Source organism: Sceloporus undulatus, chromosome 1 (assembly GCF_019175285.1).
Source record: "Sceloporus undulatus isolate JIND9_A2432 ecotype Alabama chromosome 1, SceUnd_v1.1, whole genome shotgun sequence".
Classification (NCBI taxonomy): Eukaryota; Metazoa; Chordata; class Lepidosauria; order Squamata; family Phrynosomatidae; genus Sceloporus; species Sceloporus undulatus.
In genome coordinates this window covers 142,645,678-142,660,473 of record NC_056522.1, presented here as the reverse complement: position 1 = coordinate 142,660,473, position 14,796 = coordinate 142,645,678, and the positions used below count along the sequence as shown (strand labels likewise).

Below are 14,796 nucleotides of genomic sequence, written 5' to 3'. Positions count from 1 at the left end.
AAATAGTTTTGCTTAATTATGTGATTTTTCTGGGATATTCACAGGATAAACTCCCGATCTCCTTTGTGTGATAAACTAGACAGTGTACTCCTATCTCCAACACATGACTTTTGCATTTTTTAAAAATCTATTACTGATCATCTCAGTGTCAAACCACTGAAAGCAATGCAGTAAAATATTTGAAGTCTTTACAATTCAGCAAACAGCCTTTGTTCTTCTTTTGGTCTATTTATTTATTTAAAAACACTTTACAGCTAGTGTCATGTGCTCTAGGGAGGTTTGTTCTTGTGTTTCTCATGGTAAGTTAGTCCTTAAAGAAGGATTTAAACAGCAGTTTGCGGTGTGGCATAAGAGTCTGCCATGGAAAAGGGAGAAAGTCACAAGTCCCATTGGTCTTTCTCTAATGATTGGGTGTGCCAAAGTATTGCCACATATGTCCTGTTTAATTTGGAACATCTCTTTCTCAAAGTGTGGAAGGATGTAAGAGTACAGGAATAATGAATAAACCATATTTCCAACCTTAATGCATAGTACAGTAATAAGGAGATAGCCTTGTGTAGTGGTTTAAGTGTTGGACTAGGGAGACTAGGATTTGAATGCCTGCTCAGGGATGAAAACCCTCTGGGTAAATCACACTCTCCCGGCCTCAGTGGAAGGCAATAGCAAACTCTGAGCAAACTTTGCCAAGAAGATTCTGTGATAGATTATCCTTAGGTTTGCTATAAATTGGAAATGACTTAAAGGCAAACGACAACAAATAGTAATTAGAGATGACAGTCTACAAACCCTCTTCATGGAGAGGAGATGTGAGAACATCTCCTTAGATATAGCTTTTCCAGAAGAGATATGTATACATTAAACACTGAACATGTGCCTAGCAAGATGTCAGGGTACCTTTCAGATTGTGGTCCTTGAGGACACAGAATGAGTCCTTGGAAAACTAATGACCTTGTATGCTTGAGCCTTTTCTATCTTGATGCTTAAAACAGCAAGATGAGATGTGTCTAAGTGGGTTTCAGAGATAGTGCATCCTTCAGAGGAGAACTCTTTCACAGTTCTGAAAGAAACTGTATGGTTGGGAGACCTACATTTTATGAAAGTAGTAGAAATAACTATCACGCTGTAACCAGACTTAATGTTCAAACATGCAGGGGTTTCTGAACATAGCTGTTTATTTAGATCCATTCTGCTCTGACTTAAGGCCATGTTTTAGAAAAGAAAGGAGAATGTAGTCTAGGCAAGTCTGTTTTGCCTTTTATGCACAACATTCAGAGCTGATAGTTGTGGTCATTGGCCAAGGCCAGAGGTTGGGGAAAATGCTTTTATTATTTTTAAAAAATATTTGTTTGTTTATCTATCCCACCTTTTTCTCAATAAAGGACTTATAGGGACTTTGGGGGACTGCATCTCCCAAAATGTCTCAGCCAGCATGCTCACTGGCTTTATGACCCACAAAGCTGGATGCCTCCCAAAAGAAGACTGTGAAAATAAGTAAATTATTGAACTTCCTTCAGGACCCAATACTGACTGATCTGGGCTGAATTTAACTTGGTGGGTCAAAGGCTGTCAAAGACCTAGGGCAGCCATTTGTTTGTAACAGCAAGTTTCAAGAGAAGCTTTCCATTATACTGTCTCCAGACATCTGAAGGAACCCACACAGTGAATGAGCTACAACTCTAAGTGCCAAGAAATCAATTTCCCCAAACTGCAGCCAGGGAAACATGCCAAAAGAAAGAGCAGATGGATGCAGCTGATTGGGATGCTCTGTTTTAGAACACTCACAAAGGATCCCTCCATGGAAGATCAAAATGAAGAACCTCATTCCTATAGTTAGGAACACATTTATGATGGCTTTTAAGATTCACTGATTTCAATTCATGGCTTTGGCTTTTTGCCACTTGTTAAAACTTCAGGGTTCTGCTTTGAAGATAGACATCACCCCAGGGCTTCTGTTGGCTTTTCCTAGGGTGACTGCTTAGATCAGATTAAGAAGTGGCTTTGGGATTTTTTGAGAAGGGATCCAACAACCATGCCAGCTGGTATTAAAATTTGTTGTCTAAAATAAGGCACTCAAAAACACAGGGATGAATGTAGTATATGCAGCAAAGAGAAATGGCATCTGAAATATTTAAGGGGAAAGTGCCCAGATTTACAGAACACAGGGAATGACATCAATTCTTGCTAGCCTTTTTTTTAATGCAGCATGCATTTTAATTGAGAATTGTCACTTTGATGAAAAACCATAAAGCAGTACTTGTCGTTTCTTTTTAGATGGGAGTCCATGTTGTGGATTCTGCAGTTGCTGGTTTAGGAGGTTGCCCCTATGCAAAAGGTGCCACGGGAAATGTAGCCACAGAAGATGTGATATACATGCTTAATGGATTAGGAATCAATACGGTAAGCTACTTTCCAAATATATATGTATATATAAGTATGAATATTTTCAAAAAAAATCTGAGAGTGGGAAAACATTTCTGATGTAAAATTAATGCAGTGACAACTATGCTGATTTTTAAAACATGTGATTTATGGCAACCAACAAGACATGTAACTATGCATCTTTATATCCTAGGTTCTAGGTGTGAGGATCCATTCTAGGTGCGAGGATATATCAGATTACTTAGCATGTTTGATTCTATGAAAAGCCTGGTTTTGGAGGCAAGAGTCTTTTTTGGGATTTCACTGTTACTGTCAGAAGACTTTCTGTCAGCTTCAAGGAGCCATATATAATATGTAATTAGCTAGGTATGTCCAGTTAGAAGTAAACACTTATGGTTTATTCATTTTAAATTAGGCAACAAGCTATGAAACACCCATCTTTTGACACTACTATTTACATCCATTTCTCAGAATCCCTTCCGGAAAACGTCAGTTCAGTTAATGTTCCCCCATCCCCCATGTTCTTGTAATGAAGTCATTGCTATCAAGAAATCCCACAGCTTTCATAGTCATTTTTTTCTGGTTTTGATATGTTTAATTTTTTATTAATTGAATGTATTTAGTGTTTTGCTTCTCAACAATCGTCATTTGCATTTTTGTTTCTTAAAAAAATTTTATTGTCTGTTTGCATACAATTACTTTCATTGCTACATGCAAATACGTGTTTTCCAATGGTCTTAGGTGACCGCTGTGAAAGGGTCATTCGACTCCCAAAGGGGTCTCGACCCACAGGTTGGGAACCACTGCCTTAGGGTCATCATAAGTCAGAAATGCCTTAAAGGCACATAATAACAGCTACAAATAATTGAAATCCTCCACCAGGTGCACTACCTATAATCCTTCAATTATCAGTTGGGATCAAATATGCTCCACATGTGCTTTACCATTGAAATCCTCACATGATGCTTCCTCTGTGCATAGACCAGCAGCGTACACTATTTCTGGCTGGTTGACCAAAGAAAATATGGACTCATGGAAATACTCTCTAGACATTCTTCCAACTGTTTTGGAGCTGCTTTTTTCATGAGCTGCCTGTGTATGGCTAGAAGAGCAATTTCACAGCTAGCCATTCACTTGGTCTTTTCCGTGGTAATATGTCCTTGCCACTTCAAGCTTTATCATTTCCGTGGAAAAGACATACACAGTCATGAAACACTTGTATGGATGAATTGTTTATTCTCTCCTCCCCACATGAACACTTTGTCATCTGTATAGAGATGTGCTTTAGCACATACAATCGATACTATAGGGATAGGGTTATACATCAAGATAGGATAGCACCTTTAAAAAAATAAGAACAATCAAATCCAGTATAACGCTCTTACTATTGCACTTATATGTTCTAGGTCAGTGAGTTCGTTTTCCTGTTTGTTAGTATTTAACAGGAGCCACTTAGTGAAATTAAACATTGCTTTTTGTTTACATTTGATCTGAACTGTCTCCTGGCTTCCTTTCATTTCAGTGTTCTTGGCTCTGGCTTTATTGACTGAAGTCACTTTGAAAAAAGGACACAATGGGTGAAATGATTTTTTGAGTATCCTGCAATGCTATCAGAGGGGTAGTTAATGCACCTTTTAAAAGGATGTTCAGGATGTTCAGCATGATTGGGCACATTGTCAATGAAGTGAAGAAAAGATTAATCTGATATATATGCAGATTATAATGACAAGGTTCTGAATTTTTAGAAAATGTGAACATTTGTCAAGAGACAACCATATGATTTAAGGTGCTCGCATATATATTTTATACCATTTGTATGTCAATATCCATGAGGTATAGCTGTCCTATTAATACAGTAATTATGCAGTATTATTCCACTTTATTCTCAAGGACATTTACATCCCACAAGTTTACTACGGAATGTATGTATTCTGAAACTTCTGGGAAGTTCAGAATGAAGTGAATGAAAAAGGTACAGTCAGCATCTGACACATCAAAATTCTGGATGTTCTCACTCAGCAGTTTTATGTACAGTAGTTTCACAAGGGGAAAAATAGAGTAGCACCCTGAGAATGCATAGTTTAGGAGCACTCATTTGGAAACTGCCATCTTATATGAAAACTTGTACGTTATTGCAGACTCTGATGACCATGATTCAATTTCAGTAACATTATAACCAGAGGTAAAAATAATCTCTCTCTTTTTCTCAATTTTAGGGTGTGAATCTTTACAAGGTTATGGAAGCTGGGGACTTCATCTGCACAGCCTTGAATAAGAATACAAATTCTAAAGTTGCACAAGCTTCCTTCAGTGGTTGAGCTGCCAAAGAAGTAGTGCTGTTTCTAAAAGTTACATATGTGGCCATCAGTGTGCTCTGTCTATTTATAGATGCATGTGGCAAACCTATTGCAAAAATCATTTCAGCAGAAATAGAAAATGATTTGTAGAGAATATCTGGCATCTCAATAGCAGCAATATGTAATAAAATCAGAATGGGATCTTCAGGCCTGGTTGCCAAATGAAACCATCTTCCTTTTTTCTCTTAGCTCTTGGAGATTGCCCTTCTGCAAAGTGCCATGGCTTCATTGGGCCTCATCTAGCATAGTTTTATGAGCAAATAAGAATATATGCAAGCTTGCTTGTAGATGTGAAAAAGAAAAAAATATGTTTGGGCCTGAGACACTGGCCATTCCTGTGTGTTCAAATGAGCACAACTCAAGGCAAAAGTTTACCACAGAAGTGCATATGCATCAAGTGAAGTAGTCTCTAGCCTGAAAATCTAACTAGTAATACATTTCTTTAGTCTTTTACAATGCCCCAGGTCTTTATTGGCCTTGTTTTTATTTCCCTACTGTTTTGGAAACATGTATGTGTATGCTTTCTGGTGTGATAAGTTATTTAGGAAACCTCTATCCTGAGCAAGACAGATTATGTACACTGAGATCAAATTTCAAATAGATAACTAATGTAATGTGTTCCTGCTGAAGATTTACAAAATCTATCCTGAGATATAATAAATATGTGAGGATTGTATTTCAGGAGAAATATTCACCATGCTAAAAGTAGCATGAGAAAAGGAACAGCACAGTGAGTTTGATATGGTGGAAATATGTTAAACTTTTAAGGTTCATTGAAGATGTATATACAATATACATCTAAAGCAGAATGCCAGCCCACCAACCATGTACAGTGATTAGTTACCAGTCATTTTAAATCACTTTGGACACATTTAAAACATGAACTTCATTTTAGTTCCTTGATTTGTTCAAAACCAGGGGGTTGGTGGCTTGTGTTGATCACATATTGTGAATGTCCAGTTTAAATGGCCTCATCCCCATGTCATTAACTGTTATTTTACATCACTTTGGACACAACTGGCTGCCATGTTCTAAAGATAGAAAATGTATTCCTACTTCTTAATCAAGCTGGCTTTTAATGTCCTATAAATATTTGCAGCAGTCCATGAGGTCCATCATTGTGTGTGGCCTTGCTGTTATACATTTTATTACTCCAGATTACCTTTTTTCATTTGCCAAGTCAATTATGCTGTAAACAGGGAGCCAAACCCAGATTTACTATGAGCAGTATATTTGTAATATTTTACTATGGTTGACATCTGTTAAGAATATGAATGACTTTATCTTGGTCCAAAAATGTGTAGGAAATGGCAGTTTGCCATGTTTTACAAACTGATGCTGCCCCTTTGTAGTTGTTACATACATTAAATTCACTGCAGTCTGCTTTTATTCCATCTACTAAAAAAACAAAAAATAATAATATTAACAATGGGGAAAATATCATTTTGAGTTGCTGCTGCTGTAAGATTTTCATTTGTTTCCAGTAGGGGATTTTAGATCTGTGCTAAAAGCATATTGAAAGCAAGGATGATGCACAATAGCATTATTTTGATGAATTACTCTCTTACACAGTTCTGGTCAAATTAAACATGGTATTATTCATGTGGCTAATAACTGTGTGAGTGATGTGGGGTTTTGAAAAAAAGAAAATAGCAACCAAGCAGCCATGATCTGTATATCAAACAATAAAATCTTTCTACAGTACACAGTTATAGCACTTTGGTGCTACTGTAGTTTGTGGGCGTACTTAGATTTCTCTGCAGGGGAGTTCCTGTGTTGTAGCTCAGGGGAGTGGACTAAAGCTCTCTAGCAAGAAGTCTGCATCAACAAACTACATGCCCAAGGATTCCATATGATACAACTATGATAATTAAAGTGGTGTCAAATGGTTATAATTATGTAGTACAGATACATTCAGTGTGTGAAAGTGGAGTTTTAATGTATCATCTTCACTGTGGTCCCCATTTTGGCCCAAAGAGAAGGAACAAATGGATAGACATTGCAAAGAAAAGTTCCTAAGATCTGTTTGGCAGATCTTGAACATCTTGCCCTGAGAGGTGGCAGATTTTCCTTTGCTGGAAGTATTTAAGCATCAGCCGCCAGCATGTGGCTACATCCTGCATTGTAGAATCTGCATTGAGCAGGAGTTAGATTAAACTAGGATCAGATTTACTATATAATCTCCAAAGTTCCCCTCCCCTTTTTGTAAATTAGTTTATCTCTTCCCCCGGCGGCCATTTGACATCCTTACCTAAAGACAAGAGAAACATCCCTAGTAAATCTGGGTTTGTTAAATGAGCAAGGCTATGAACTTCTAATTCCAAAGTGTATAATCCACAGTGCAGTTTAACCTGTCATAAATGAATCATTGTAACTGTGGATCAAGAAAGTGCCTCTTAACTATTTGAAATGGAAGAGCTCCCTAATTTACATATTCCACATTTGTTGAATATGAAATTATAATGTGAGTGACCGAGTGCAATCCAATGAGCTCCACTGTTTTAAAAACTGTGGACTTCTTTACAGCCCAGTGCAATCAACAAGGATTTATTGTTTTAACCCCTTTGAGCCTCAAAAGGTTAGTACTGTTGTGGTTCACAGCTCCACTAGGAACATTTTCTCAGTTAATTTACTTTCTCTGAAATCATGTACTTAGCACAGAGCTTAGAAAAGTTACTTTTTTGGACAATAATACCTATTTCTTTAGACTAAGGGATTGAGTGTCCTTTGGTTATTTGCCATTTGATAGCTAACCTGGATTTTTGGGGGGTCCATTTATCACCTTTGGCCACCTTAGCATCCTGTGTGATAGTGGTGAAAACCAAACAGGCAGAGTTAACATCAACACTCCACTTAAGCATTCTGAAGTCCTGGAACTGCAGGATATTTATATTGGGAAATGAGCAGGCTCTTTGGTAATTTTTTAGACTATTTATTGTAGGCAATCATAGATAAACAAACATATGCATTCCCCCTTAGAGAGAAACACAGACATGTTGCATTATATTACATAACGCAGCTCCCACTGCGCCTCATGGAACTTGAATGTGATGCATGACTGCTCAGCCCATGGAGCTGTCATTATCATGGTGGCAACATGTGAAATAAGCTTCAATCACCTAGTTCCTTAGTTTGTGGTCTCAGTCTAGAATATTTGTCAATTTTCCCTTTAGCAGAGTTTTCACAAGCTTGGAACAAATCCTCGTATATCTGTTACATACAGAGCATAGCAAACTACTTTTGAAAAATACAGTGCGCCCACACCGCCGTGAGCACAAGCCCCATTACTTGTAATGGGGCTTGAGCATATGTGCTTTTTTTTATGCTGGGGGGGTCCAGAACGGATCCCCCGCGTAGAAAAAGGGAGCACTGTAATTAATTGAAATTACTATTCCAAATAACTAGTCAGCTTTATAATTAGGTTTTAAAAGTAGCTTGTTGATCCCTTAGTACAGTATTCAGAAATAACTAAAATGATTGGTTTACCTATTTCTCCCCATAATCATAATTCTCTGCATTTCAGGGCTGTGGTTCAGAACACACCAAAGTAGGAAGAACACACTCAGACTAGAACTTTAAAGGTATCACAGACCGGTGATAAAGGCTAGCATCGGGGTGGAGTGGGGTGTGGCATCCACGTGACGCACTCCCCAACTCTGCCCCCATGCTGGCATGAAGGTGCGTGCTCCACCACATGGCAGGTAGTATCATGGCACTTCTCTGGCACTGCATCCAAATGACGCCCTTTCAGAAGCGCAGAAAGAAGCTGCTTTTTGTGGTTCCTTTTTGCGCTGCAGAAAGGCCAGATTGGGCCCACAGCATGTAGTTGGCGCGACCCTCATCTGGTGCTGAAAACTACAAAAGGAGTGAGTGTATCCCTTGAAACGTTACAATCTTAATGTGACTTAGCTATGCCTTTTAATTGTGAAATGAAATTAATTATGAGTAAATTGCTATCTGTAACTAGTTATTTCCAAGCTCTGGTTGTACTTCCTCAACACATTTTAGAATTCAGAATTATCTGTAATTTTAATTTATACAACTATTTTAATAATATTGTAAATTCAAATTTTAATAAAAAGGTTAAGTTATTTATATATTTTTGTTAATATGAAATATTTCACTTATGTAGGGTGTTTTTTTAAAATCATAAAAGATTTTCATTCTGTCTTTATGCCCAGATTTTTGTTCTGAGTAAGAATATAAAATAAAAAAACCTTTAAGTTGTGGACTGTTATAAATATCATTGATTAAATAAATCACCTGAAACATTATAGTATATTGTGGTTTCATTTAATGCATCTGTTATTTGCTTTTACTCGTTTATAGTATTATCTCTCAGAGTAAGAATTAAAAAGAACACTAGGAAATAGACTGATATGTTACAAAATGGTGTATATATTAGCTACAGGTGAGCAAACTATGCCAATAAAACCTTGGTAATTATCAGCTGCCTTTGCATCTGTTGTTGACATTATTGAGTTATAATAAGTCATACTGAGTGCATTTATTTCTCATTCTTTCTATATATATATTAATCAGTGGGTTCTAGTTTTGTGAGTAATGACTCACAATTGATTAATTTCTTTTAAATAATGGTGGAGGTACATTTCTTCTCTCCATTGCTTTGGACATGTCAATTTAGGATCACCAAACCTACTTTAGACAAAAGTGCTCAGCATGGCATCCTCAGAAGCTGCTGGGGTTACTCAATATGCTGACACTTGCCTTGAGCCTGTGTATCAGATGGTTTAGAGCCTCCATATTGACGTTCCACAAGTCAAAATGTCCCTGGCATTGTGGGAAGCTAAAAATATCAGCCAGCGCCAATTCAGAGTACATATTGCTGATGTTACCAAACACTTGGATCAAGACAGAAGATCCAGTCCGCTTTATCGTGGATTGCCTCCAACCCGAACCCAGTCCTAGGATATTTCAATTTTACAGGTTCTTACAATTTGTCTTCTGCCTTTGTTGCTATCCCTAGTATACACAAATATATATTCTAATAATGCATTTTTGCTTAAGTAAGATTTCTAAGGTTGTACTTGGCTGTGAATAAGTCCCAGTGACTAAGTGGGACTTTGTTCTGAGTAAGTTAGCATAAGGGGGGGGGGGTGATTTATTTACATTTAGCATGTCACTCTAGTGTGGGATGTACTTGGTGTAAGCAGGCTTCAGTGAACATACTCCCCTCTGGAATGGGAAATACATATTCAAATGCATGCTGTACATATGGTCCACAGGCCTGGATTGCCATTCAGTTCTTTTAACTCCTTACTGCTTTTCATATGATACAGGCATCATTTCTTTTCCCCTAGGGAGTTTATCACAAATTTAAATGGGTCAGTACCCATAAACACATTACTGGGAATAGGGCTGATTGAGTCATTAGGCATAGTCAGGTAGCAGATCTAGGATGTCATTATAGGGCAGCAAATTGTCAGTAACTTAAATTGTTATTGATAAACACACCCCTTTTCGCTCTGTTCTCTTATCTCTTGCAAATACCTCTTTGACTTCACATTGATTTTAAAATTAATTTTAATTGAATAAACTTGACAGAAATAATATGCATTTTAATTTATCAATCTTGTTGCATCAGCTTCCCCCCCGCCCCATCCTTCTCATTCTGCATTACTCCACACACAGAGAAAATAGTCATCAAGGGAGATCATTTTACATACAGAGGTAATTATTTGAATGAGTGTTACAACTATGATGATACAGTTTTACAATTAAAAGATATAGTACTAGTTTATTAGAATATAATTCTCCAGCCTCTTAGCTGATTTTTTGATGGTATATGATCTGTCTTCATTTCACAGATACAGAAGAGAAGTGGCATCAAGATTGCTTCACATTTGTCTCTTAGTATTTCATTTCTCCACAGACTAATTTTGGTAGATTTTCTGATACCGCCAGTGTCCATACCTTGTCTATCCCTTTTCTTAGTATCAGACCCTGTCACATTTTGCACAAATGCACAAATCCCTATTCTTAGCATCCTCAATAATATTGAGACATAGTCTTTGTTTGATAATTATACATTCTTCTCAAAAAATGACAAAAATAAGTAAATGAAATTACATATCTGGTTGATCGTGGTATTTATCCATTCTAATATATCTTCCCAGAGTTTTTAAACCTTCAAACAATATAACCACATGTGGTCCAATGGCATATATTTTTACACTCTGTCCAACATCTACATGGTCTGTTTTTGTTTATGTTATGGATATTTAGAGCAGCGGGCCACAAACTGTGCTCTTTAAGGGATTTTGGACTTCAGCTCCCAGAATCCCAGATTACTGGCCAACATGGCTGAGGCTTCTGGGAGATGAAGTCCAAAATCTTTTAAAGGGTACCATTTGGGGACCACTGATTTAGAGGATATAGATATCAACTATGTGTGGTTTTGAGTATTGAACTAGATTTAACATGCTGGTATCCACTGAATTTTATGGCATTGAGATTTATTAATATCCATGCATGTCAGTATTTTGTAAATTTGGGATATACTTTTTGGTTTAATACTAATTGTCATCACAGTAGGTTTCATAAATAGTCAGAGATCTTGGCATACCTGAGCATTTATGTATATGCTTAATAAATGTGACAATTTGCAGCCTTTGTATCCCAGAGAAGCTTACCTTTCAAGATCTCTGAAGTCATGGGCTTCACAATAGATTTTTAATTTGATGGATTTACCTTTCTGGTACAGCTTAAATTTGTCTTCTTGTTGGAAGCTCAGATGTAACATGCAGGGTACAAATATTTGTTGTATGGGTTCCAGATATGAATCATCTCTACGTCAAATGGATGTTACATGGCTAGTGAGGTTTTATTTTAAAAGGAAGAAATACTAGTGTATCACAGAATTATTCCCTTCTTCTCTCCCCTTGGGTTGTTTCATCATGCCTTAAAGATTTAGCTAACTGTGTAAACTGGAATGCAGAATAGTCTTTGTCTAATTTATGTATGGAAAAACTTCCTTATTCTGATGGTCCATATTTACTTTTATAGACACATCTTTGGATCTTCCATTCAGCAATTTTTTACAGAACTTTTTCCTGCCATTTCTTCATGTTGGACTTCATTGGATAGAAAGGTATATTTTGGAATAAAATCATTTTGAATGATACATGGACTATTAACAGTGCCACATTACCAAGGAGGGTTAATTTTATTTTGGACCACTGCGCTAGCTTTTTAAAAAAGTTATTATATCAGTATTTCCCCAAATCATTTATATTATCTCAAGAAATACTGAATTGAGGGAAAGATTGTTGTGGTTTTCACAAAGATAATATGTAGTTCTACCTTTAAATAACTCGAATGTCATGTTTAGTGTTTCTGTGTCTCAGTCTGAAGTAGGTCAACATAAGTGGCTTCACATGTTGTAAGTTGCCCAATATTTATTGATGAGGAAGAAGACTGTTGCAGATCTTTCTTTCTTTTTGTTTTGTTTTCTTCAAAAGATCTTTCATAGTATATGTATAATAGGCAGCCAAATGGGAATAATCCATGAGACCATTATCGACGCAATTGGTGCTCCATAGTTGTTTGAGGTATCATGAGTTTCTCAGATAAATGAGCGGGTGAAACAGTCTTGACCTGACAAGCAGTTGTGCATGCTCTGAAAACAAAGAGACATGTGGCACTAACTTAATTCTCAATGTGAATGAAACATGAGTCTACTCAAGCTAACTGGCACTGAACTCAATAGCCACCATCAATTACTTTATAAATTTTGGGTACCATCTAATCATTGTTAAATACTTTGATACTGAAACATGTAAAGGGGGATCAGAAAATATCAGTTAGGTTGTGCTTTTCCTACCTGGTATGCTGGAGTTGTGAGTGTTCTTGCAGAAGTGTAAATCTCCCTGCCTCATTACTCCTATTACTATTATTACTTTTACCACCACCTCCACCATCCTAACAATAAACAACAACTCAGTATATCACACTTTAGAAAGTTAGATTTGGGGGAATGAGAATTCCCCTTCCTCTCAGCGAACTTAGCTATTTTTTCCAAAGTTCTGCAATAAAATTTATCTCTGTTTATTTGATTTAATTTTCTTCTTCTCAACTTCACATATGTTCCTCACTCCCTTCATATCTTTCTGCTTTGCTGGAAATCTTCATGTTCCTCTTCCTCCTCCTCTTCCATATTTCTATTCCACCCTTTCCCCCATTTGGGACTCAAAGTGGCTTATAACAAATTTTTAAAAAAAAACATGTTGTTAAAAATTCCCAAGATACAAATGTTAAAACAAGATCAAAAAATTAAAACCATATTAAAACATTCATAATTAAACATGTGCATGCACATATGCCCACTCCAGCACAATAGTCAGCAAGATCCAGCACGTTGTTTAGGTCAGATGGGCCTTATATAGCCACTCATCAATCTGCTGAGTGTGCTTTGGTTGTGTATTCCTGCATGGTGGGGGTGGACCAGGTGGTCCTTGTGATCTCTCCCAGTTTGTGATTCTATTATTCTAAATGCCTGCCAGAGCAGAAAAATATTTACATGTCTGTTGAAAGAAAGTAGGGTAGGTACCAATCTAACATCTCTGGGAAGGGAGTTCCAGATATTGGGGGCAGCCACTGAGAAGGTCCTCTCCTGTGTTCCCACCAGAAGTACATGTGAGGAAGGTTGGACAGAAAGAAAGGCCTCCACAGCAGATTTCAAAGTATGGGTTAGTTTGTGGGGGATAATATGGTTCTTCAAATAAGTCAGGCCATATAGGGCTTTATAGGACAAAACCAGCACTTTGAATTGTGCGCCGAAATGGACTGGCAGCCAGTGATGCTGTTGCAACAAGGGAGTCATGTGTTCCTTGCAGCCATTCCCAGTCAGCAATCTGCAGCTCTTTAGATCAGTTGAAGTTTCTGAACACTGTTCAAAGGCAGCCCCATGTAGAGTATGTTACAGTGATTTAACTGAGAACTAATTAAGGCATGGGTTACTATGGCTAGATCTAACATTTCAAGGAAAATAAGAAAGTAAGGAGCCTTGGTGGTGCGGTGATTAAATACTGGTACTGCAGCCACAATGCTGTAAGTTCGATCCTAGAAGAGGGCTCCAAGGTTTACTCAGCCTTCCATCTTTTCATAGGTGGGTAAAATGAGTACCTAGCTTTTGGGGGGGCAATTGGCTGACACATTGTAAACCACTTAGGGAGTGCTAGTTCACTGATAAGCAGCATAGAAATGTACTTGCTATTGCTAAGGAACAGGTACAGCTGGCACATAAGCTTTAACTGTGCAAATGCACTCCTAGTCACTGCTGAAACCTGAGCTTCCAGTCACAGAGTTGAATCCAGGAGCACACTTAAGTTGCAGACCTGTGTCTTCAGAGGGAGTGTAACGGCACCTATCACAGGCTAAATCCCTACTTCTTAATCTGCCTTTTGACTGACCAGGAGTACTTCTATTTTGTCTGGATTGAGTTGCAATTTATTCACTTTCATCCAGTTCATTATTGATGGCAGACACCAATTTAGAACTAAAACAGCTTCCTTGGCTCATGGTGGAAAGGAGTAATAAAGTTGGGTGTCATGTACTGATTGCATTGAACTTCCCTAAACTCTGGACAACCTCTCAGACTGGTTTCACAGTGTCATGCCCCACCTTGAGAGCTTTTCTTCATGAAATGATGATCTAGAGTTACAGTACCTTAGGAGGAATCAGAGCAGAGACCTTATAGCTAGCCAAGTATTTTTTTCTGTTCAGAAACAGTTCAGGTCAGATTCAGAGTAGAAAAAGGATGTGGTGGAGAGCCTCCCTGCCAATCCCAGAGAAAGATGGAGGCCCAGACCATCCAGCGTGGATGAAATGAGAGGCTCCAGTGAAGGTGTCAGAAAGAGCACACCAGTGGAACACTCTCCCCAAATACTGCCTATACTACCTGAGATCAGGGCAATGACTTAATTTGGTGCCTACATAAGGAAGTTATAACTACCACCTACCTTGCTGAGTACAATTTCAGTCTTTCTCTTGATAGCTCAGCTTGCACAAATTTATCAGATTTACGACCACTGGACTCTGG

General features: G+C 37.7%; 1 protein-coding gene across 1 annotated transcript in view; it reads left to right on the top strand.

Annotated features, from left to right (window-relative positions):
* LOC121919655 (hydroxymethylglutaryl-CoA lyase, mitochondrial-like) overlaps window positions 1–9,129 on the top strand; it is a 74,330-nt gene extending 65,201 nt beyond the window's left edge. Inside the window, exons 8-9 of the mRNA XM_042446480.1 lie at window positions 2,272–2,397; window positions 4,596–9,129. Of these exons, the coding sequence (XP_042302414.1) occupies window positions 2,272–2,397; window positions 4,596–4,697 (228 nt within the window). The 3' untranslated portion in view covers window positions 4,698–9,129. The remainder of the gene's footprint in view (window positions 1–2,271; window positions 2,398–4,595) is intronic.
* Window positions 9,130–14,796: the final 5,667 nt, after the last annotated feature.